Source organism: Pleurodeles waltl, chromosome 7 (genome assembly GCF_031143425.1).
Source record: "Pleurodeles waltl isolate 20211129_DDA chromosome 7, aPleWal1.hap1.20221129, whole genome shotgun sequence".
NCBI classification, from domain to species: Eukaryota; Metazoa; Chordata; class Amphibia; order Caudata; family Salamandridae; genus Pleurodeles; species Pleurodeles waltl.
In genome coordinates, this window is record NC_090446.1 from 1,348,795,312 (window position 1) to 1,348,817,369 (window position 22,058).

The 22,058-nt window shown below is 45.9% G+C and overlaps 1 protein-coding gene across 4 annotated transcripts in view; it reads right to left on the reverse strand.

Moving 5' to 3' along the window:
* PPP6R1 (protein phosphatase 6 regulatory subunit 1) overlaps nucleotides 1-22,058 on the reverse strand; it is a 745,577-nt gene that overhangs the window by 79,458 nt on the left and 644,061 nt on the right. For all 4 annotated transcript variants that reach the window (XM_069200760.1, XM_069200759.1, XM_069200761.1 and 1 more), the window contains one exon: nucleotides 1,996-2,091. In XM_069200760.1, the coding sequence (XP_069056861.1) occupies nucleotides 1,996-2,091 (96 nt within the window). The remainder of the gene's footprint in view (nucleotides 1-1,995; nucleotides 2,092-22,058) is intronic.

Here is a 22,058-nt window from a genome sequence, read left to right on the forward strand (position 1 = left end):
TGGGCCTCAATGCCAGGCTGGAGGAAGAAAACATCTTCTTCCCAAGTTGGTCCAGCCTCTTGTATTCCCTATCCAGGGGAGGGGAAGGTAAGGCACCACAGGAAGTGGAGGCTTGGACCACCAAGCTCTCCAGGGTGGGGTACTGGGTGAGGAAACTGGTCAATGGCGGCAGCCAATTGTCCTATTTACAGGAGCCCTTATGCTAGGTTTGGACCACGTCCCCAGCAGAACATCAGTAAAAGCTTTGTGGAAGGGTAACATTGGCTGCCATGTAGCAACCCCAGGCTGAAGCACCTCTGTCAGTATGTTAGTCCTAACCGGCACAGGAGACAACTCCAGGTTGAAGACCTCAGCTGCTGGTGTTGGAGGAGGCCCACTGTGTGGAACCGGCATCGGTCCAGATCCAGTATCAGATCCCGAGGTCCCAAAAGCGCAGAGGCCGAGGCCACCGAACCTGATGGGGCCCCTCTGAAGACCCACCTGCGGGGGCAGCCCACTCAAATAGGAGGCGCATGGCTTCATAAAAATCTTTAATTTGAGAGGGGGTCGCTCCGGCTCCTGGATAGGGGAGGGTGGAGATGTGAAGTTGGCCCTGGCATCAGCTTAGTGGAACCGCGCTGTGAACGTTGAGTTTCCCATGACGCCTCGCCGGCTGACAACGCCACCTGATGGCGCACGCATGGTATTGCTCAGCAAAAAATTCTGAATTTGAAGCCGATGCCAGGGAATTCAAAAGGTAAGGTATCTGCAACTACAAGTCTCTATCAGATAAAGTTTTTTTAAGTCTTACATTGCAGAATTCAAAGATACATGCAAACTACAGGGTATTTTTGTTTGCCTTATGGCAGTGAATTAAAGTAGTGGCAGGTAGATGCTGGTTTACTTCTCTTCGTAACCAGTACTCAAGATGTCTGATTTGTTATGCCACTGTTCCCATCAAAGTGCCTTGTTGTTATTTCTGCCCAGGCAGCATTGTAGTTAGTGTTACATTGAACCTAGGCCCTTTCCTACCGCAATTAATAATTATCATTACCATTTCTAACTTCTTGGGCTATTTCTAATTACATTTTTAAAAATCCTTATTCTCTGGTTACCTTTATTGTATTTTTGTTATTTTGGCGTCATTTAGTTTATTCAGTTTTACTCTATGCTTTCAATTTGTTTTGCATTTCAACTTCATTACCTTTTTAGTAAATACTTCACAGATTGCCCCTAAGTTAGGCCTGTCTTCTCCGTGCCATAGCTACCAGGGGGGTGATCTCAGGTTTGTTTAGTGGTTTGCACTAAGAAGGATTGTGGTTATTACTTGAGGTTGATGTTTAACACCCTCAACTAATAACGCAATTTCTTACAGGAATTATTTGCAAAAATTAAAATACTGATTTCAACGAGTTTGCATTCCACCCAATTGTAAATTTTCCACTGCACGCTAATTTCAAAGAAAACATCAAGGGAAAAATTCCAGTTTCTCCACAAAATATCACTTCTTTATCGGTTTCCTACTCTTCTTCTTTAAAAATGTCACTTGTGCTTTAATGTACACATTGACTCAAAGTTGACTTATTTAATGTAAGTGAAATAGACAAGCAAGCTAGGCATTTTTATTTTATTTTTATTAACAATTTTTTTTTTTTTTTAGACAACATCAATGTTTATAAAATCTTAATTCTAGCTACAGGAAGACTAGTTAAGTTTTTAAAATGAGTTTGACCTGAATCTAACCACCTTTAATTTAGTCAGAAGAAAATCCCAAGTAAATAATTTCTATCTGCCAAAATAAGATTATTGTACACATAACAGTAAACATTTAATTTAATCATGAAACAATTCATGTTTCAATGGCTCTTCCATGGAAATAGTTATTGTCTAGTTCCATATCACTTTCCATTTGCCCACGGCAAACTGTTTCCGTCCTCTCAATCATCCAATTTTAATAAAATTACTTCACACAAAGCAAACCAGGTAATTTTAATATGAGAAAAATTGCTTACGTACTCTATGCTGCTAGTAGATGATTCTGTGGGGGAACCATTTGAAACCAAAGGTGTGTGACCAGGTTGTTGTAGGCTATTTGGCAAGGGGCTGTGCTCACTGGAAAGAAAATGAAAAGGCAAACAATGGTTAATAAAAACCTTTATAGGAATTGTGTAGAAAATGAGCTAGACCAGGGGTTCTCATAGCTGATAAGTTATTGGAATGGCTACTTTTACTTTTTTAATGCAAACATATGGTGGACATATGTTCCTTTTTTGCTTTTCGCTTTTGTGGCACAATCTTGCATTGACAAAACAAGCATTGACTAAACCTGTCCAGGGGTAGGCTATTGGCTTTGCCAATGCTCATTTTCTTTGTTTCTCAATTGGCAGGTACCTTATATGGATGAACGAACAACTTACTTACCTTCAGTAACCAATTATCTGGTAGAGACATAATAGTTGCTTACCTTAGAATTTCCCCCGGCGTCAGTCTGGGTCTGGAGATTTTTCCCTAGCAGTACCCCTGTGTGCCATCAGGTGGTGCTGGTCGACTCCACGTTCATCGTAGTCGCTGGGTTTGTGATGCTGCGGGTTGTATTTAGGCGCCACACCGGCAAGCTGACAGTTTCTTTTCACCACTTTCTACGATAGAAGCGCGGAGGCCTGAAAAACACTGACCCTGGTGTGCCAGACCTAGGGCCCTGAAAGGGAAGTCCCTGTCCTTAGAAATCAGTTCACATAGCGAGGAGGATGGGTGGGTCCGGTAAGGAATCTGCAACTAGAATATGTTTCTACCAGATAATTTGTAACCAAAGTTAGGAACTTGTTCATCAATTAGAGATTTCTAGTTGGAGATTCTTTATGTTAGAATAGATACCCACGCAATACCATCCCCGGAGGTGGGCTGCGATCTAAGATTATACTAGGAAGTCCTTCAGGAACGAAAGGGCAAAGTACCCATCCCTTCGGACCATACTGCCTGGGCAGTAGTGTTTAGTGAATGTGTGTAAGGATGCCCACGCTGCTGTCCAGGACTGGAACTCCGCGTGCTAAAACAGTGGTTGCAGCTGTTGCTCTGGTGGAATGAGCACAAAAACCCTCCTGGAGTTGCGTCTTAGCCAATGCGTAGCACATTTTAAATCAGATAACCCATCTGGAGATGGTCGTTTTTTGCACTGCCCGACCTTTCTTCACACCCCCATAACCCAGTGTTGTTCATCCACCTGAAACTCTTTAGTACGATCAAGATAGAACGCCAACGCTCTTTCTGTGTTTAGATGATGAAGTCTCTCCTCTTCCTTAGAAGGATGGTGGGGAGCATAAAAAGTAGGCAAGGTAATGGATTGGCCTACATGAAAGGACGTGACCACTTTTGGTGAAAAATAAAGAAAGAAGCCCTGCTACGAAGCACCACCTTGTCAGGATGTTTGAAAATGGAGAGTGGTTTTGTTGAAAGAGCCTGCAGCTCACCGACCCTGCGGGCAGATGAAATGGCCACCAGGAAGGCTGTTTTTAATGTCAGAATCTTGAGAGGACAACTGTGAAGTGGCTCAAAGGGAGCACACATCAGAAATATCAGAACCAGATTCAAGTCCCATTGGGTCATGATAAAAAGTGAAGGAGAAAACATGAGGGTAGACCCTTAAGGAACCTACTGACAATAGGAGACAGAGGGTTGGTCAGGTAATCTCAGAAAAGCAGAGATAGCAGACACATAACTTTTAAGGGTACCCAAAGCAGAGCCCTAATGGGCCAAAGAAAGTATGAACATAAGGTCCTCTGAAAGAGGGGAAGAAAGGGAGTCAACAGATTGGCTGTGCACCATACCACATGGCGGTAGTGTTGCCCATGAACACCTCCACCACTTTCCCTTTGAGAAAGGGAAAGAACGCTTTCAATGCCAGTCTGTTCAGCCTAAGCACCAAAAGGTTGATGTGGAGCTCGGACTCCGCCGGAGACAAGATGTCACTGATCTCCACCTCTCACATTTAGCCACCCAATTCCAGGAGTGATGCATCTGTCACTACTGTCAGATATGATTGCCACCACTGCAGATCTTTTGCAGTTCCCTCAGCAAGATCCCACTGATGCTGCTCCCACAGAAACATCGGGTCCCACTGCAGAGTCCACATATGTCATCTGGCATGAGAATGTAGCAGGATACACGAGGCCCAGCAACCTCAGAGTCATTCTCACCGAAATCCAGGATAGAGGCTGAAACATCAGTATCATACCTGTATATCCTGGACTCTCCGCTCGGGAGGATAAGCCCGAAACCGCACTGTGTTCAGGACAGCTCCAATGAAAGGGAGCGCATGTCTATAGTGAACACCCAGCAAATGCAGGCATTCCGCTGTAGTCTGGAGGTGAGAGGCAACAGCTTAGGGCGAACCCGCCTTCAACAGCCAGTCCTCAAGGTAGGGGTAGACTGAAACCCCGACCGGTGCAGATGAGCTCCGACCACCACCATCACTTTGGTGAACAACTGAGGGGCACTGGTGAGACCATGGAGATGCACGATGAACTGAAAGTGGTCAAGGCCCACGGTGAACTGCAAGTAATGTCTGTGGGCTGGCGAGACAGAGATGTGAAAATAAGCATCCAGCAATTCCAACGCTACCATTCAGTCTTCAGATGCCCCATGCATAACCATGACATAGATGCAGATTCTTCTGTGGCCGGGCAGCAAAAAAGAAAAGGGACGACGCTGGGGAAGTATTCAATCCAGTAGCTTCTTACAAGTCTTCATACCACTTCTCATCAGCATAGGGCAAAGCAAACTCATCACCCATTATCAGTTTCAAAAAGAGTGGCAAGAGTTCTGCCTGTCTTGTGGTAAGGAGAGTGTAGAAACCTCGGTCATATCCAGTTGTGACGTCTGTGGAACTTGAACTGCCATCAGAAAAAATTACATCTTAAGAATTTGTGGGACCCTGGCCTCTATATATTTTGGGTCGCTGAGATTGAACAACTTTAAATCTATTAACTTCTTTTGGCTCATTCAGGCATAGGAATGGAAACAGAGGTAGAACAAGAGGAAGGAGAGATGAAGTGAGGTAGTGAACTAACGGGGAGGTCAACTGAGAAGTTAGGTAGTGAGAGTGGTAAGGTAGAAAGTTGAGGTAGTGAGAGAGACATGAAGTAGAGAGAAAAATCAGACAGGTGAGGAAGAATGGTGATGTAGAGAAAGGGATGAAAGAGGTAGAGAGGGGTAAGGTAGTACAGAAATGGAGAGAGTGAGGTAAGGAGAGAGAGAGAGGTAAAGATAGAGATGAGAGTATTTGAGAAAGTAAGTGGTTTGAGGAGACATACAGAGAGGTCAGACAGAATAAGAGCAGTGAGGTGGAGAGGGGTGAAGTAGAGAAGGGGACAGATATAGATGTATGATAAAGTAGTAGAGAGGGACAGGGCAATGAGAGGGAGATAACCTCAAGTGAGATATACTGGGTATATTGACAGAGGTGAGATAGAGAGGATGAAGGTACGAAGGGGAGGGACAGTTGTTGTGAGAGAGTTGTTAAAAGAGGTTGAAGGTAGAAAAGGTGAAGTGAAGTAAGGAGAGAGAAATGGCACAAATATTCTTTTTAAACTTAATTGCCACTAAGGGCCTGAGAGAGTGAGAATTACAGATGAGAAGCTCAGGTATGCACACTAAGGGGTAGATTTATTTTTTAGCACTCATTGCACAAGGGGAGGGAAAGCAATGCAGAGCCATATTAACTAAAAGTGCTGTTTTGCTGCTCACTACCCCTGCGCGCTCATGCACAAACAAGCTTCCGAGGGCTGTGCACAACCTTTCCACTATGGAGCCGTCTAGCATAGGATTCTTATTGGAAGCTTATTTGTTCCATGCAAAAATATATGATTCTAATATTCTTAAACTTTCTGTTCATTGCAGGAGTGCTGTACAAAGCAACACACGTGTAATGTGTGGACTGTCTGGAGAAATTAAATCTTTTCATGTTAGCACCTGCTTCGAGGAGGTGTTAGTATTTTTCACTCAAGGCCCAGCCTTCAGAAGACTGGATTTTTAGAAAAAAGAATGGGTGCTTGTGCTAATCTGCTCAAGTTACTCCCAATTTATACATCCTAGATTAATCTATTTGTGCTGAGAAAAGGGCACCTGAAATTACATACCTTTGCAAGAGTTTGTGCTGCTTTACGTCACTTTGTGTGCCTTTGCCCAGGCCAAACATTAGTAAATCTAGCTCTAAGTTTGTCAGAAACTCAATCAGAAAAATACTATTTTTTATGAGCAGCGTTACAACAGCAGGTATTTTGACCTTGCCATTTCATTTACCATGTGGACCCTTGGAAGGTAGTGCCCTGGACAACTGCCCACTTTGCCCATGCATAAAAACCCTGGTCGAAAAGGACAATCAGGACCACATCTTTGGGTGGCGAAGTTGGCGTCAAAGTACACGAAATGGGTATGGTGCTGTGGTACTGGAGCAAAGTGCAGAAGTGGCTTATAGGGTCCAGCTGGCATCAACTGTAAACTTGCCAGTGGTAATTCAGCTGGTAGGCCTCTCAGCTCTGTAGGGCACAAAGGTGCACCAGAGGGAGTCCGTAGAGATTCGAAGAGCCAGAGCATAGATGAGTGAAACACCATCTTGCACTGTGTGGCTGAATGCAACAGAAACAGAAACTCAGGTCATGTTGGAACCAGCTGTGGAATCTGCTGCAAAGCCGGCCAGCTTCGGAACCGAGAACTGGACCATGATCTTCATCAGGGAGTGGGAATGGCGTGAAGGAGAGGAACTCTGCTTCTATGTCTTATGTTTTTTGTGCTTATCTGAGGACTTGGAGCATGACAAAAACAGTCCACAAGAGTGGCTCCTTTGACTCTGAGAAACTGAGCATGACTGGGAATGAACTTTGGACTTGCAGTGGTTCTAGCACTGCGTGTTGTGTGCTCATCAATGTAAAGTTCAACCTTGCATTTCTTGATGGCCTTCCAGTTTAGCGACGTGCAGTCTCAACAGGTCTTGGAGTCGTGGCTCAACCCTATACACCACAGGCAAACCAGATGAGGATCTGTCAGACATATGTTTGCGACATTCCTTTCAGGGCTTAAAACCTATTGTCCTAGAGGGTGACATCCTCGCACGTTGAAAAAGTTGGAGAAAAAAAATAAATAAATCACAAAAAGTAGTCTCTGGGAGAAGCTCCAGATTCAAGTCAAGCTGCAGAAAGAAAAGAACTGACAATAGCGTGCAGGGGTGGTGCCTATATAGGCCCCATAGGTCAATTCTGCAATGGAGCAGCATCAGTGCATAGAGCTGCTGCTGAAAAGTTGCCGGATCCAGTGTGATGCTTGGTGAATATTCAAAAGTTGATGAATCAGCAGCTAGAAGCCTCCATCAGAAATGCATCATACCTTCAGGAACAGCATGCATGATTGTTTAATATCCCATGTTCGTGATTCTGGTTTATTTATCAAGGCCTTTTGGAGTCATTTGAATTGTGCCCTGTGCTAGAAGGACCTAGAGGTAGGTGGATGGGGAGACCCACAGCAACTGAACAACTGTGCAGACACTGTGAATAACCAACATCTCACCCTGAGGAAATGAATTCCCTGATTCACAAGTTGGCACACTATTGCCTGCACAGTTCAACTGCTGCAGTTTTGCCCACCTATCCCAGGTTTCCTTGATAGTGTGCCATCATATCCTTGGCTGCAAGCACTGATGCTTGCCTGTTGAGGAAGAAAGTCCATTCAACTGCCTGAACCTTTGTTAGTTGATGCACTGATTTGCCTCTATTATTCCTTTCAAATGTTTCTGCTGTATTCTATTGCTAATTACATGTCATAGAGGCTGTCTGTATAACTGACTCTCGAGAGGTGTCTCTTTCTGAGGTCTGTCACAGACAAGCTTAAGACGCTTACTGAGAAATGTAAGCATTCCTTGAAGACTGTATCGCAACCCTCACACATGACAATGAAAGACATTCTCACACCAAGTGAACAACACCTCCTGTACGCTCTCAAGACTTAGTTCTTCCTCAACTTGCAGGACTGCCAGCTTTAGCACTACTAATACAGCTGGATCACCAAGTCAATGTTGCCTGGACCTAGTATACACATATCAGTTGAGGAATGAAAACAGCTGGTGAAGAACACCAATACTGGTAATGGACATCTTTTATAGCTGTATCAGACTGATAGTTTTCCCACCACTGACTGGTAGGACTGTTGCTAATCAACCATCCCCACCCAGAGTTTCAATGGGACTCAAAACCATGCCTGCAGTGGACGACTACTGAGTTGAGGAAGGGGACACAGGGTGCAAACTATATAAGTGAGGAGGCCACATCTATGACACAACATGGAGTTCCAAGATGCAGAAATTCTATCTACTAATGCTGAGGGTAATACAGCAGTATCATATTCACCCGCCTTACACACCTGGTTTGCCTCTCCATCAGCATACTGAAAAGGCCATCCTTTCTGAAAAAACAGGAAAAACATAGGTCCCTCGTTACTCACCTAAACTGTACTCTTTATTGACTTGTTTTTACTCTCTAGATCCTCTAAATATCTACTTCATCATGCCTACGCTGCCTGTGTACCAGGCCAACAGTTAAGTCCTTTTAATTTTGGTTAGGATCTGCAACACAAGTGTTCACAATGGTTTTGCCACCTCGGCATGCAGTTAACCTTGAGTTAAATGCATGCCCCGGAAATACACAAGATTATTCAAGACCGTGCACAGACTGTTTGCTTAATTGTTGCAATGTTCTGTATGTAAACAGGAATCATTACAGTCATCCACCCTGGGCTTCAAAACTCCATACTCACCTTATTCTGCTCCTCTTACTTCATGGAGATGTGTCAATCCGAGCTGAGTTCAACCTTTAAGACTTGATGCACAACGTTTTCCAGCCATAGAACTGAACGGAACAGGAAAAGGAAGAATATAACAAGTCAGAATTCTGATCTACCTGGTTAAAAAAACAGGACAGGTACCTTTAGCTTTGCACTGAATTCCATGGAAGTGAGGATTATGGAAGCAAGTCTCCTGTTGACCAGGTTGAAAAGCATTACGACCTTTCTAGGATGAGACTTTGATGTAGTCCTCGTTCTCTTTGAGCTGCTTAATTGCAGACCACCCTATAAATAGGAGTTGCGTCTGCCTGGAGAAAATGTAGTAAACAGCGCTCAGTAAAGCGTGGCTGTGCACCTGAAGAATGAGGGGAAAACGCCTATCATGAATGACTGGCCTTGTGAATGCTGACCAAGCAACATTTCCTGGAAGAGTGAGAAACGTTTGAACACCAATAGAGGAGTTACTGATCTACCTATTTTCTTTCAAAAACGTCTTCTGAAAAATGGATATTTGCTACATGAGTGACACTGCGTTCTTACTTAACAGATCACACAGGCCTTTAGTTGTGGGCTGCTCGGGATATCTCCAGCAACCAGGGAGTATTTATGCTTTGAAGCCCGGGGGCGCATTCTATTGACACTCCTTGAAGGATACAGTAGCACACGGCACATCAAGTCACCGGTCTGAGGTGCAATATGGTCCTTTTTTTGCTTTGACATCAGCATTGTTTGAAAGGTCTTGTATTACAACGAACAAGTGTCTTTTCTTTCACTGGGCCATTATCTTTGGTCTGTGAATCTTTTAGATAATAATTATAACTACCTCTAGTAACCATAAGCTATCAAATGTATTGAATAAACATGCCAGTTAAGACATTAGTAAGGGATGTAAGATAAAGGAAAAAAGTAGTGCGAGACCTAACCCTGCAAACTACTCTGTTTAAGTCAAAGGGTTGTATTGTGGTAGCTAGAATAAAAACACAGGAAAAACAGTCAGAGTGACATAATTTTGTACAAAGTGTAAGAGCATTTTAGAGGGCAAAACTCTGAATATGTAGCTATCTGATGTCACAAACACCTATAACCAAGTTGATCTGATATCTTGTAAGGAAAGTTACTATCCTTAGCTAACAATTTCTCTGGTGGATACTCAATCAATCAAGTACTTGTAAAGCGCGGCTATGCACCCGTTAGGGTCGCAAGGCACGTGGGAGAGGAGGGAGGGGGAGAGGGGAATCAGCAGCAAGTGGAGGTCAGAGGGGATCAGGTGAAGAGCCAAGTTTTGAGGTCTTTTCTGAACTGTGAAAGCGTGGGAGATCTTCAGAGGTGGATAGGGAGGGAGTTCCGGGTCTTGGCGGCCTGGTGGGAGAAGGACCTTCCTCCGGCTATGGCCTCCCGGATGTGTGGGACGGCGGCGCGGGTGAGAGCGGAGGTGCCTGGTGGGCGTGTAGAAGTGGAGTCTTTGGTTGAGGTATTCTGGTCCGGCGTTGTGGAGGGCTTTGTATGAGTGTGTGAGAAATTTGAATGTAATTCTCTTGTCTATTGGGAGCCAGTGCACGTCTCTCAGTAGGGCGGAGGTGTGGCTGTGTTTGGGGGCTTTCTTGATGAGACGGGCGGAGGCGTTATGGATGCGTTGTAGTCTTTTTTTGTACTTTGGTCCTGCATACAGTGCATTGCCATATTCCAACTGGCTGCTGACGAGGGCCTGGGTGACTGTTTTCGGTAGGGATCAATTTGAAGATATTACGAAGCGTGCGCATGGTGTTGAAAGAGGTGGGGGAGACTGCACTGACTTGACGGTTCATCGACGAGTGGCGAGTCCAGGATGAATCTGAGGTTGGGGGTGTGGTCAGTGGTAATGATACTCTATCATTATTGTAACACTGATGTAAAATCACTGGAGCCATACAACATTTCTCTGGTTCACGGACGTCAGTTCTTTGCCCATCTTTCAGAGAATTTAGAGAGAGAGAGAGATAAATAGATTAAGGTAACAGCAGACCCAAGATGATCATCTTTTGTAAGTAGGGAGTGTACATGAGGACTAAGAAATCTGCAGATGCAGTATTGAACATATGTATTTCATTTTCTGAAGAGATGTTACTTTTCCTTCTCATGGATACTTCTACTTGCAGATTCCTCACATTTTGAGGAGTACTTCTTCCTAAGGGGTGGGTTTGAAGGAGAGCTCAGGCAAGGAAATCCAGAAGCACAGAAGAAAAATGCCCATCCCTTTTCACTTCTGATTCCAATCAATAATGCTATGTAAAGGTGTGAAGGAAAACCCATGTATCTGTGTGCCAATTCTGACATGGGGGCCTGCCTGGCAAGTGCTGAAGTTGTACACTTTGCTCAGGTGGATTGAGCATAGATTCCTTCTGGTAGTTGCTTCTTAACAAGGGTATGGCACATTTTAATGCATACAACAATGCAGCATGATAAGGTGGGCCTCCTTGCTGCCTTTGTATCCAATGAAGAGTTAGTCATACCATCTAATCTCTTTCGCTGGCCTGCAGCTGTGTAAAGCTGTGTCAGTTCCAGAGAAGAGGAGCCGGGGGATGCTAAGGCTGTTAATCAGAGGAAACTAATGTGTCACATTTCTTTGCCACAGCTTCAAAGCACAGAAAAAAGCGCAGAAAAGAGCACAGAGAAAAAGCACAGAAATAACACTATCAAGATTGACCAAATGAAGCCCAACGCTCCACCTCACTCCATGACAGAGCACAAATGCATTGCATGCATGAGCTCGCAGTGTGAAGTGAAGATCCTAAAGCCTCACGCTGCATTAAATAGCTGCGGACTAGCAGGTATAATCTGTGCAACAATTCAGTCATGGGCTCCCTTGTCAGACAGGGTCCATCTTTTGACATGCTTAGCTCCCCACATTTTCCCTGGTATGTAATGTGGTTTCAAAGTTGTTAGTGTCCTGGGCCCCTTACAGACAGGTTCCCAAGACCAGATCTCTTTTCCAAAACTGTTGTGATGCGTTGGCAATACCTTTAGCTGCCACTATAAGTCCCTATTAAGTGGCACTTAGGTACTCAGGGCATGGGGCACTAATGGTAGGCCCCTGAGGGCAGCAGCTAGATTGTGCTACCCTCAGGGACCCTGCATTCAAGTGGACTCAGCCCTGCCATTGCAGACAGTGTCCTGTTGCAATCCCAAAATGCACACGATAGGCACATAGTCTGTGTGACCTGTTCACTACACAGTGCATGGAATAAAGATAAGCCACCCCTCTGGCAGGCCTTACAGCCTAAGGCAGGGTGCACTCTAATGCATGTGTGGGCATAGGTGCATGAGCAATATGTCCTTACTGTGTCCTTGCCAAACCTGGGACACAGTAAGTGTACAGAGCAGCCATTTTAATGCATGTGCTAGACACTGGTCCGTATGAGTTTCACAGCTACACGAAGGCTACTCTGAAGCCTGGGTTGTTTGTTATCAAACAACTCAGAACAACAAATCCAAACCGGTACCAGTATTGGATTAATTGAAAAATGTACCCAGAGGCCACCTTAAAGGTGACCCCTGCAACGCTAACTAGCCCTGGCATGGTGCTGGCTGGTCCCAATCAGCCTTCCACCATCAGACAAGATTCTGGATCCCGGGGGTGAGGGCCTTTGCTCTCTGGGACAAGAAAACAAAGTCCTTCCTGGGCAGAGGTATTAGACCTCCTCCCCCTGAAATATGCACTACCCTGACTGCAAGCTTCAAAGGGCTTGCCGCCCTTAAAACTCGACCCCCAGTCTTGATGCTAGCAGCAGATGGCCGCCTCTGGTGCAAACCCCCACTTTTGGCTGGGGCAACATAGGGAAAATGCACAAAGACTAGGAGGAGGGCCACCCTCTGCCTGCACAAACCCTCATGTGCAGCAGGCGAGGCGACCTCTCCATTTGATTTTACTCCATCTTGCATGGTAGGAAAATAGCCAATCAGGGACAGGGATGTGATCTCTTCCCTCAGGAAGTGTTAACATAGTGGATGGACCACTACCAGGTACTCCCCTAAACATCCCCTAAATGCAGTATTTAGTGGGCATCCCTAGACCTGCAGATCAGATTTGACAAAAACAAGAAGACCAGCGACAAAAGACCCAGGGCTCGAGAACAGAAGTCCTGCTGCAAGAAGATAAAGGTACCAAACTCTGCCTGCTGCACCCAGGACTCAACAATAGCCACTGAGGTGTTGACTGGACATCGGACGGATTAAGAAATACCAGACGACCAACTACCTTCTAAAAAAAAATTGCCAAGAACCTCCCCCCTCCAGAGTAAAGGCATCACTCCCCGCAACCTACAAGTAAGAGCCAGTGAAGTCTAGTTCACTGACCAGCTGCTGACCAATGAACCAGACACCACAGCTGGGCCACATTTCACCCGATGGACCTGGAGCACACACCCTGCAAGTGTGCCAAGTTTGATGGCATGGTGACCTCCAGTGCCTGAACCGTGCAACAGCCCACATACTGGACCCCCCAATGTCGAACACCCGAACAAAAGTCCATTCCGGACTCTCCAAGGACCAAAAGCAAGCGCCAGTCAAAGGTCTTAGGGACACACAAGAACCACACCCCAGAGTGGCCCTGCTGACCTGCAATCCACCCTCCAAGTGACCTGCTCCTTGGTCCTAGAGACTTCCTTTGCACACAGCTCTTGGCTGGCCTATCTGCTCTGCACCCGTCGTCCCTGGCCCTTGCATCAGAAAACCAGCTGTCCTCTAGGGGTCCCAACCCCTTGCGACCTCTACACTCCAAGGGGACCAACCGGACTCACCTTTATGTCCGCCTGTGCAGTGCACTCGCCTGTCCTGCACCAGCTCTAAGACTTTCAGCCGCTGCTCCCGCTCGAATTGGGAACTGCCTGAACTTTTCCAGCTAGCCCACAGGACACCTCAACATAAAACCAGAAGGTGACGATTGTGAAAGCATTGCCTGATTTAATATGCATATTTAAAGTTTTCACCCATTGACTCCTATGGTGCGTAATGATGCACAAAACTACTATTTTTGCTAAACTTTGAAAAATCATAACTTAAAAAGTACTTACTTGATTTTGATGATCTTGGTCTTAAAAATGTTATAAATATCTGAAGTATTTTTGTAAATTGGTCTAGTTACTCTTGAGTGTGTGTCCACATTTACTGTATAACAAATGCTTAGATTGGACTAACTGGACGACCAAGCTGTGGCAAGCCAGCCTTAAGCAGCTACAGCTGGTGTCGACCCACTTAAGCAGCCAATCACCAAGTTATGTCAAACTCTGATCTAGGACTGCTGCAGATATGCTGCAAAAACCCTAACCACCTTACTGGAGACTAGGTGCTCCAATGTCAGTCCAGACAAGAGGACTGCATGCTGGTAGTGGGTGGAGCATAACCCGAAATGCAGTTAAGTTCTATGCAACTGCAGGATCAATATGTGATATTCCAAAACCTTGAGGTCCAGAATTGGACGCAGACCATTGTCCTTCTTGGGAACCAGTAAGTACAGAGTAGCGTCCGTGCTGTATTTCCTGCTCAGGGGCCAACTCCTATGCTCCCTTTTGTAGCAGGGACTCTTACTTCTGTTGTAAGATCTGGAAGTTATCTTCCGACTTAAGACACTAGAGGTGAGTTGGGGGGGGGGGGGGGGGGTAGAGACACAAGAGACTGTGGAGCTCATTGTTGGAAGGGCAGGGCACATCTATTTTCGGATCTGCAAGACCTACTGGTCTGATGTAATGACCTTGCAGGCCTGTGGAAAAGAAGGCACTCCTACAACTGGCTGCACATGTTCTTGTAAGGAAATACCACATGTTCTTGTAAGGCAATACCTCTTTTCATCTTTCAAGTTTTCCAACTGTTGCTACTGGTTTTTCTACTTCGCAAGTGCACTGAGGCCTGCTAACCAGACCGCAGTGCCAGTACCCTGACCATACAGCGTATGTCAAATTAGCTGTACCCAAGCGGAAATGGCTAACTCACCTGGAAGTTCCTAGTAAATGGCACCCTGGTACCCAGGGCATGTATGTTAGAGAGGTACCCTAGGGCTTGCAGCACTGGTTGTGCTACCCTGAAGGTCCCCCAGGTAAAACGAGTACCCCAGTCTGCCACTGCAGACTGGTACATCAGTCCCGCACTGCTAGTCCGGCACACGTGTCCAAGGGAAGCCATCACTTCCCTTAGACATGTGAGCAAGTTACCCCTCTGGCAGGCCCACCGAGTCCTAAAGGCAAGGTGCGACATATGACAGACAGGACATGTACTGTACATTTCCAGATAGTAAAACCCGCAATACTACTGTTTATACTGTGGAAAGACTAGGTTGTCCAATTGGCGAGAACAGGGTTACAAGCTGACCCCTCAGCTGTGCTAATTCATGAACGGTGCAACCAACATGGGCACTCTAAGGTATCAAACAACTCATCACATGAAGCCAGACTTGTATCTCAAGTCGAAATTAATGTAACTTGTTGCATTGCAGAGCTTTAGCAAAGCTGGCAATTTGTTTGCTTTGAAAACACCTGTGCCTTTCAGGGTCAATGTGGAGCTTGCTCCACAAGAAAGCTTGCTGCACGCCTGAAGAGACGTGCCAATGACTTTCAGGAAGGAGAACAATGCGGGATAGCAGTCCAGGAAGACATAACCTCCAAACTGCAGGACACCACTTAGGTGTTAGCCTTAAAAGGTGGGCTTAAAAAGAGAAGTGTCCTTTGAGGAGCAGATGTGTTACACTAGGGAGGCTGCTCCATTGTTTAGGGAGACAGCTGGCACGGGGAGCAGAGAGGGGAAAGGAGTTGCCAAACCGGTTTCCCCCCGAGGTGTAGCCCTAGGGTAGACACACCCTACAGGTGAGCTAGGGAAGTCTGGACATAAAGACAGGGGTCTTGCTATCTTGGGAGTGGGTAAAATGGTGCATCCTGGGACAGCTAGATGGAACACTCTGGAAGAAGTGGTCACCAGGTCCCCCAATGGCTACCAACCAAATCATGCCCTAAGAGCACTTTCCAAGCATATAGGGACCTCATATCTCAACCGACTTGGAATAAGGACCAAAGGCGGATTAACTACCCTACTGCACTGAGGGACCAGCAAACAAAGGCTGCTCTCAAAGAATGCACCTAGTGGCTAGCCCATAGAGGGACTGTGCCTGGCATGCCCTGCTAGAGGAGAAGCAGTCTCCAGAGCCCAGTCAAGCCAAGCGAACTCCAAAGGCCAGCTGACTGGACTCCAGTGAGCAGCACAGGGGCACAACAGCTGAAGAAAACTGCTGGGGCACATGGATAGTCCTAAGTTTTCAGTCCTCTACCACCGCCATGCATCACCAAGGACCAAAACCCGAAGTACAGAATTGCAGCAAGTTTGCTGAATCCGGGAGTGCTGGCAGAGAGTTGCTGGGACCCTAAGGGGGTGAGTTATCAACTCAGGAAGGACTGGGCTGTGACTGCAAAAACAGGCGAATGGACCTCATCCAGACAGGTGAGGACTCTGTGGGATGTCAACCCTGCAAACGGGACCCCCTCACCATCTTCGACGGACGGAAGAATCCCTGCGGGAAGACCCCCGTCAACAGAGTCACATCCACAGCATCGTCAGAGGATCTTTACCATCCTTCATTACTTGCATCAGGACCATCCCATAGGAATCCATCGCAACACGGATAAAGTGCCTGAAACTGCTTCCTCTGTGAGTGGTAGTTGTTCTCGAGGTAGTACACAAAGAGAGAGTATAAGGGAGTAAGAAAATACACCCATCGTACTCGACTCCCCAAACACAATACTAAGTCACAAAAGAGAGTACGGGGTTTTTTGGAAATATAAATGGATTAGAAGTGTGCTAATTGCGTCACCATGCCAGTCCTAAATCTCAACTAGAGATACTACGAGGGGTGGTTTAAGGTCTGTGGAGGGGGATTTCCTTTACGGACTAGGTGGTCTCACACACTATATAGTGTCATGCTTCATCATATGACCACCTAGCCCCACCCAGGTAGGGCAATACCACCTGGGCGGACTCGACCTCGCTGTTAAAGGAACAGGAGGGAGTGCGTAAATTAGTTAGATTTCTGGAAAATAGGGATCCAGCTATGCTATGGGAATAAAAACAACTACTCAGATACCAGGGTGAGTTTTAATAGAAGGTTCTGTGTGGTGTGATTAAAAGAAATGGGAGACCAGTGTGAGAACAATGACTCACAAGGTCACCTATCTAGCCGACATGTTTCTGCCCTTGTGATTGAGCTATGGAGGGTCTCTGGGCATTCATCAGGGCGTTGGATCCCTGTTGCGGATGCTAATAGCGCGCTGCAGTTTAATTCGCAATAGGAAAAAACGTGGTAATCACACCACACAGAACCTTCTATTAAAACTCACCCTGGTATCTGAGTAGGTGTTTTTATTCCCATAGCATAGCTGGATCCCTATTTTCCAGAAATCTAACTAATTTACGCACTCCCTCCTGTTCCTTTAACAGCGAGGTCGAGTCCGCCCAGGTGGTATTGCCCTACCTGGGTGGGGCTAGGTGGTCACATGATGAAGCATGACACTATATAGTGTGTGAGACCACCTAGTCCGTAAAGGAAATCCCCCTCCACAGACCTTAAACCACCCCTCGTAGTATCTCGAGTTGAGATTTAGGACTGGCATGGTGACGCAATTAGCACACTTCCAATCCATTTATATTTCCAAAAAACCCCGTACTCTCTTTTGTGACTTAGTTGTTCTCGAGGACCTTGCTGGTCTCCCTGATTAGCTCGCTGCCAGAGTTGGTTACCGTAAGCACTTCTAACCGACCACATGGACACTTATCTAACTTTTCTTTGAAAAAGTTTCAAAGTGTCCAATTTGTTAACTTTGCCAAGGCTTGCTCACAGTTGAGTGAACATGCTTTGCTTTATTACTGCTTGTAAAATTCATATCTCGGGGACCCTCTGGCGGATCGGTTGTGGTGTCTAAATTCTTATAAAAATAGTCTCATTTTATAAATTTGAGTTGTATTTCTCAAGTGTTGTGTCGATGTCTTCTTAAATTGTTTAGGTGCTGTTTAATGCTTTACACTTGTTCCTTTGTGTAGGCCTTGCTGCTCAGTGCCACAACTACCCAGGGTTGAGCTGAAGGTTTGACAGACTAAACCTAAGCATCCTAAAGGGGTTAGTAAGTGTATTAAACAGTGAGGTTGCACAACTACACCATATAATACATCTCATTTACTCACAATTCCTTAAAGGGGCTTTCTAAAAGGGGCAGGTTTAAGACATGGAGGAGGAGGGTTGCTGGGCACGTCTACTTTTTCCTTTGCTTCTGCCCTTGTAGTGGTGTCAAAACTGGTTCAGCTGCTGGATGGGCAGATGCTGGTCAAAGGAAAGTGTTTTAAAAAGCATACACTCACCTCCAGACTCCACCACATCGGGATCCAACGTAAAGCCCTCAAATGGATCCACGCCCTTCTCACAGGGTGCACCACAGAGTTCGCCTCACACCTTTCACCTTGGAATCAAAGATCATCATAAGCGGCCTCCCCCAGGGTCCTCACTCAGCCCCACCCATTTCAACACCTACATGACGGCATTGGCCCAGATTGTTTGTTTCCACTAACTCAATATCATGTCACATGCCGACAACACTCAACTCATACCCTCCCTCTCCGAAGACCACAATAACCCTAAGGACTTCAGCAACGCCATGACCCACGTCACTCAATGGAAGAGATCCAACTGCATTTTACAGAACACGGACAAGACAGGGATGATCATTTTTTAAAACAACTCCTCCCCTAGGATGACTCCTGGTGGCCCTCCACGCTTGGACAACCCCTGACTGACCACGCCCAAAACCTCTGAGTCATCTACAGCAAACTCACCTTCAAATGACAGATAAACGCAGTGCCCTCCTCCTGCTTACACAACCTCTGCTTGCTATGGAAGATCTTCAGATGGATCCACATTGAAACCAAAAAGATGGTAACCTAAGCCATCATTGCCAGCAGACTAGACTATGAAAACAAACTTTATGTTGAACCTCCCTGCCCAGCTCCTCCACCGCCTCCAAACCATCCAGAACGCAACAAACAGACTCCGGACCCAATCTCATCAACCACAGACTCTCCTTCCACTGGCACACCAGGGAACTCCGTTCTACAACCCTCCCCCAAGTCCCAAGAGTTCCACACAGCTGCAGCGGTGGGTGCTCCTCCTCCTACCTCACCGCCAAGATCTGGAATAAACCACACCCCACCTGTGTATCACGAAGGAGGAAGCTCAAGACATGGCTCTTTGACAAGAAGCTACCAGCTTGCAGCGACAACCCACAGCGCCTAGATTCCCCTGGGGTGAGAAGCCACATTATACAAATCTAATGATTGATTTATTGAAAATTCCTAAAGTTAGGATGGAGATTCCAGTCTCAATGATCTGGCAGTAGCTCTTCGTAACTTGAACCTATCCAAGATAGAGTTGGCCATAACCCTATCTGTGAACAAGTAACAGTCATCAAATGACATGCCCATTTGGCTTGCTTGCACATCCCTGGAGAATCTGGTAGACCATAGCCATGTGTGCCCCCCTCAAGGCTACTGACGAGCCTGTGGCATGGCTATAGAGTCTACTGTGCTCATGCCTGCTCCCATGATCAGGCTGGAAGCATTCTGGCCATCCATCAGCACCTTAGCACAAAAGAATTTTAAGTGGTCCAGTATCTAAGCAACACAATGTTTGGCATCTTCTACAAGGTGTGGGTGTAACTGGTGAGCAGGCACAAAGCATTCAAGGACCTCGGGCCTAAACTGCAAGCTGAGAAAACCTTCCCTACTGCCCCCCCTTTCTTGCATTCGTTGTCCACAGGAATCAACAGGAAAGCCAGAAATTCTGTTTTGGGCACAAGGAGGCCTGTACCACCAAACTCCATTTAGGGATGGACTGTGGGATCCTACACCACTTGACAACCAATCGGTTCACAGCTCAAGCAGGTTTGTATCAACCCACTTCCTGGGGTCAAGTAAGGCTTCATTAAATAGAAGCAGCTACTCAATGGTCAGCAAAGTGGGTTGAAGGACATCAGTAAAGATAAAGAACTAAGCCTCCATCAGGCCAGTGTAGCTCCAACACTTACGCTACCTTGCTCATCATCACACGGAAGAAAGTTACTAACGGAGGAGTTGGCTCATCAGGGCTCTCCATTTCAGTGTTTGCTAAGTTGTCTAGCTCATTGGCATTTTGAGAGGTTGGCTATTCACAATATCCGAAAAGGCAGGAGGTAGCAAATTAGCTGCTTTGCTGCTACAAACTCAGGCATAAAGATATGATTTGAGTCAGATTCAAAGAGATTATCTATATTTGCCAATATCTTTGCTTGGCTTGGTCCCAGGATGGGCCTGTATGGCAAGTCTCTAAGCCTGGAACTGCATCAGAATCGCGTTTGTTTTTGACAGTTGGTACGGTGGAGAAACTTATCAGAGGTGGTGCTTACGGCGGGGTCACCTGAGTAGGGCTTGCCACTAGAACAGCTCCAGCCAGAGCTGTACCCTGAAGAAATCCTCTGGGGCCAACTGGATCAGAGGGACCACAAACAGTTCTATGGGGTTTGGAGGCACACAGAAGGAATCCCTTGTTCCTGATAAACGTCATATTGGCTTGGAGGACCTGCGATAGGTTGGCAACTGAAGCCAGGAACTCCAGGATAAGAGGCATGGGGGCAAAGGTCTTGGAAGCCACAGCACAGCTGGGGAGAGCTCCTCGGGTCGAGTGATGTTGTCAAGATCTGTCTCAGAGGGGAATTCTGCTGGAGGCGGAGGGCACTGAGATGACCAACCTCAGAACCTTGAGTGAAGTCAAAAGGAGTCTCCATCCCTTTTTCTCTTCTTGTGCTTCTGCTTTTTTTCTTTGGATGACTTGGAGCAAGGAAGAGAACACAATTTTGATCAGCCTTTTGCCCAACTCACACTCAAGGTAAGAAGAGTTTGGCCTTGATGCGTATAAAGCTGCATTTGTCGCATGACTTCTAGTCATGCTGCGGCCCCAGGCACCATAGGTAGAACTCTGTTTGGCCAGATATGGACATCTGTCAATGACAGGAGCAGCAAGGTGTGTATCCTGATTTCATAGGAGGAGACATCGTGAAATTTAAGACAATTGCAAACTTTAGGAAACACCTTTGTTAAATACTCGCAGACAGCAGTCCTGGATTTGTGTCACAGCGCAGTAAAAAGGGAAGAGACATCAGTGCGCTGTTGTGGCACTATATGACCCCATTGATGTCACACTTGTGCAGACTCAGGTGGCAAGATGTAGCTGGCACCACCTACCAGCAATGGAGAGCTATGTCAAAAGTTTCTGGATCCAGCCTCAGGCCTGGGGAAATTCAAGAGGTGGAGAATTTGAAGGTAGAAGAATCCATCAGAAGATCCATTACTCATTAATACTCCTTTGGCAATCTGGATTTGTTGATAGGGGATTTTATACTAACGTTCCTGTTGCTCAAGGGAATATAGAAAGAAAGGTAAAGGTAAGCGTGGCTTTGATATCAGCAAAAGCATTTAGAAATTGTATATTTTGTATTTAGATCACAGCCTAACATAAAAAAGATACAGGTTTGGAGAAAATATACTCCGCTGGGTGAATTATATATACCAACTATCCTTGAGGGCCCATTATTTTCAAATGTATACATCGAATCTGCATGGCATCCGATTAAGGGTCCCACAGCTAATAGCAAAATGAAAAGTATACTTTAGTCACTAACTTGGCTGGGGTAGCAGCAAGTCATACATTTCCCATTTACCCGCCTGGAGCTGGGGACTCCTAGAGTAGAAGCTCTCGCCAGATGTTGCCTAAATGAAAACTTGGAAAATAAAAAGTAGTTCCCCCACAGAGTTCCTCCATACATAAAATGTCAGAAAGCAACGTATGTATGGTGAATTAAAATAATAATTACCTGCAACTACAGTTCTTCAGCACTGGTATCTTTCATAAATGCACAAGCTTAAATTAGTCCCAGACATCAGACTGGGAACCCTTGGTAATCAATGGTTAACATCTGTATTCCAAAACAACAAGCAACAGTGAAACAAATACTGAAAGTGTCCAAACTGCCAGTAACTCATCTACCTTATTTTATCATCTGAAGTCCAGCCAATCAGGTGAACGAGCTCATAGCTCCAAACCTGCTCAGAGGCACCAACTGTCAGCTTGTTGTTGTTCTCTTAAAAATAAATTAGTATCATCATGAACAGGGAGGGCAGAAGCTCGTTGATAGTCACATTTTTCTTCTCTGGCACTGGAT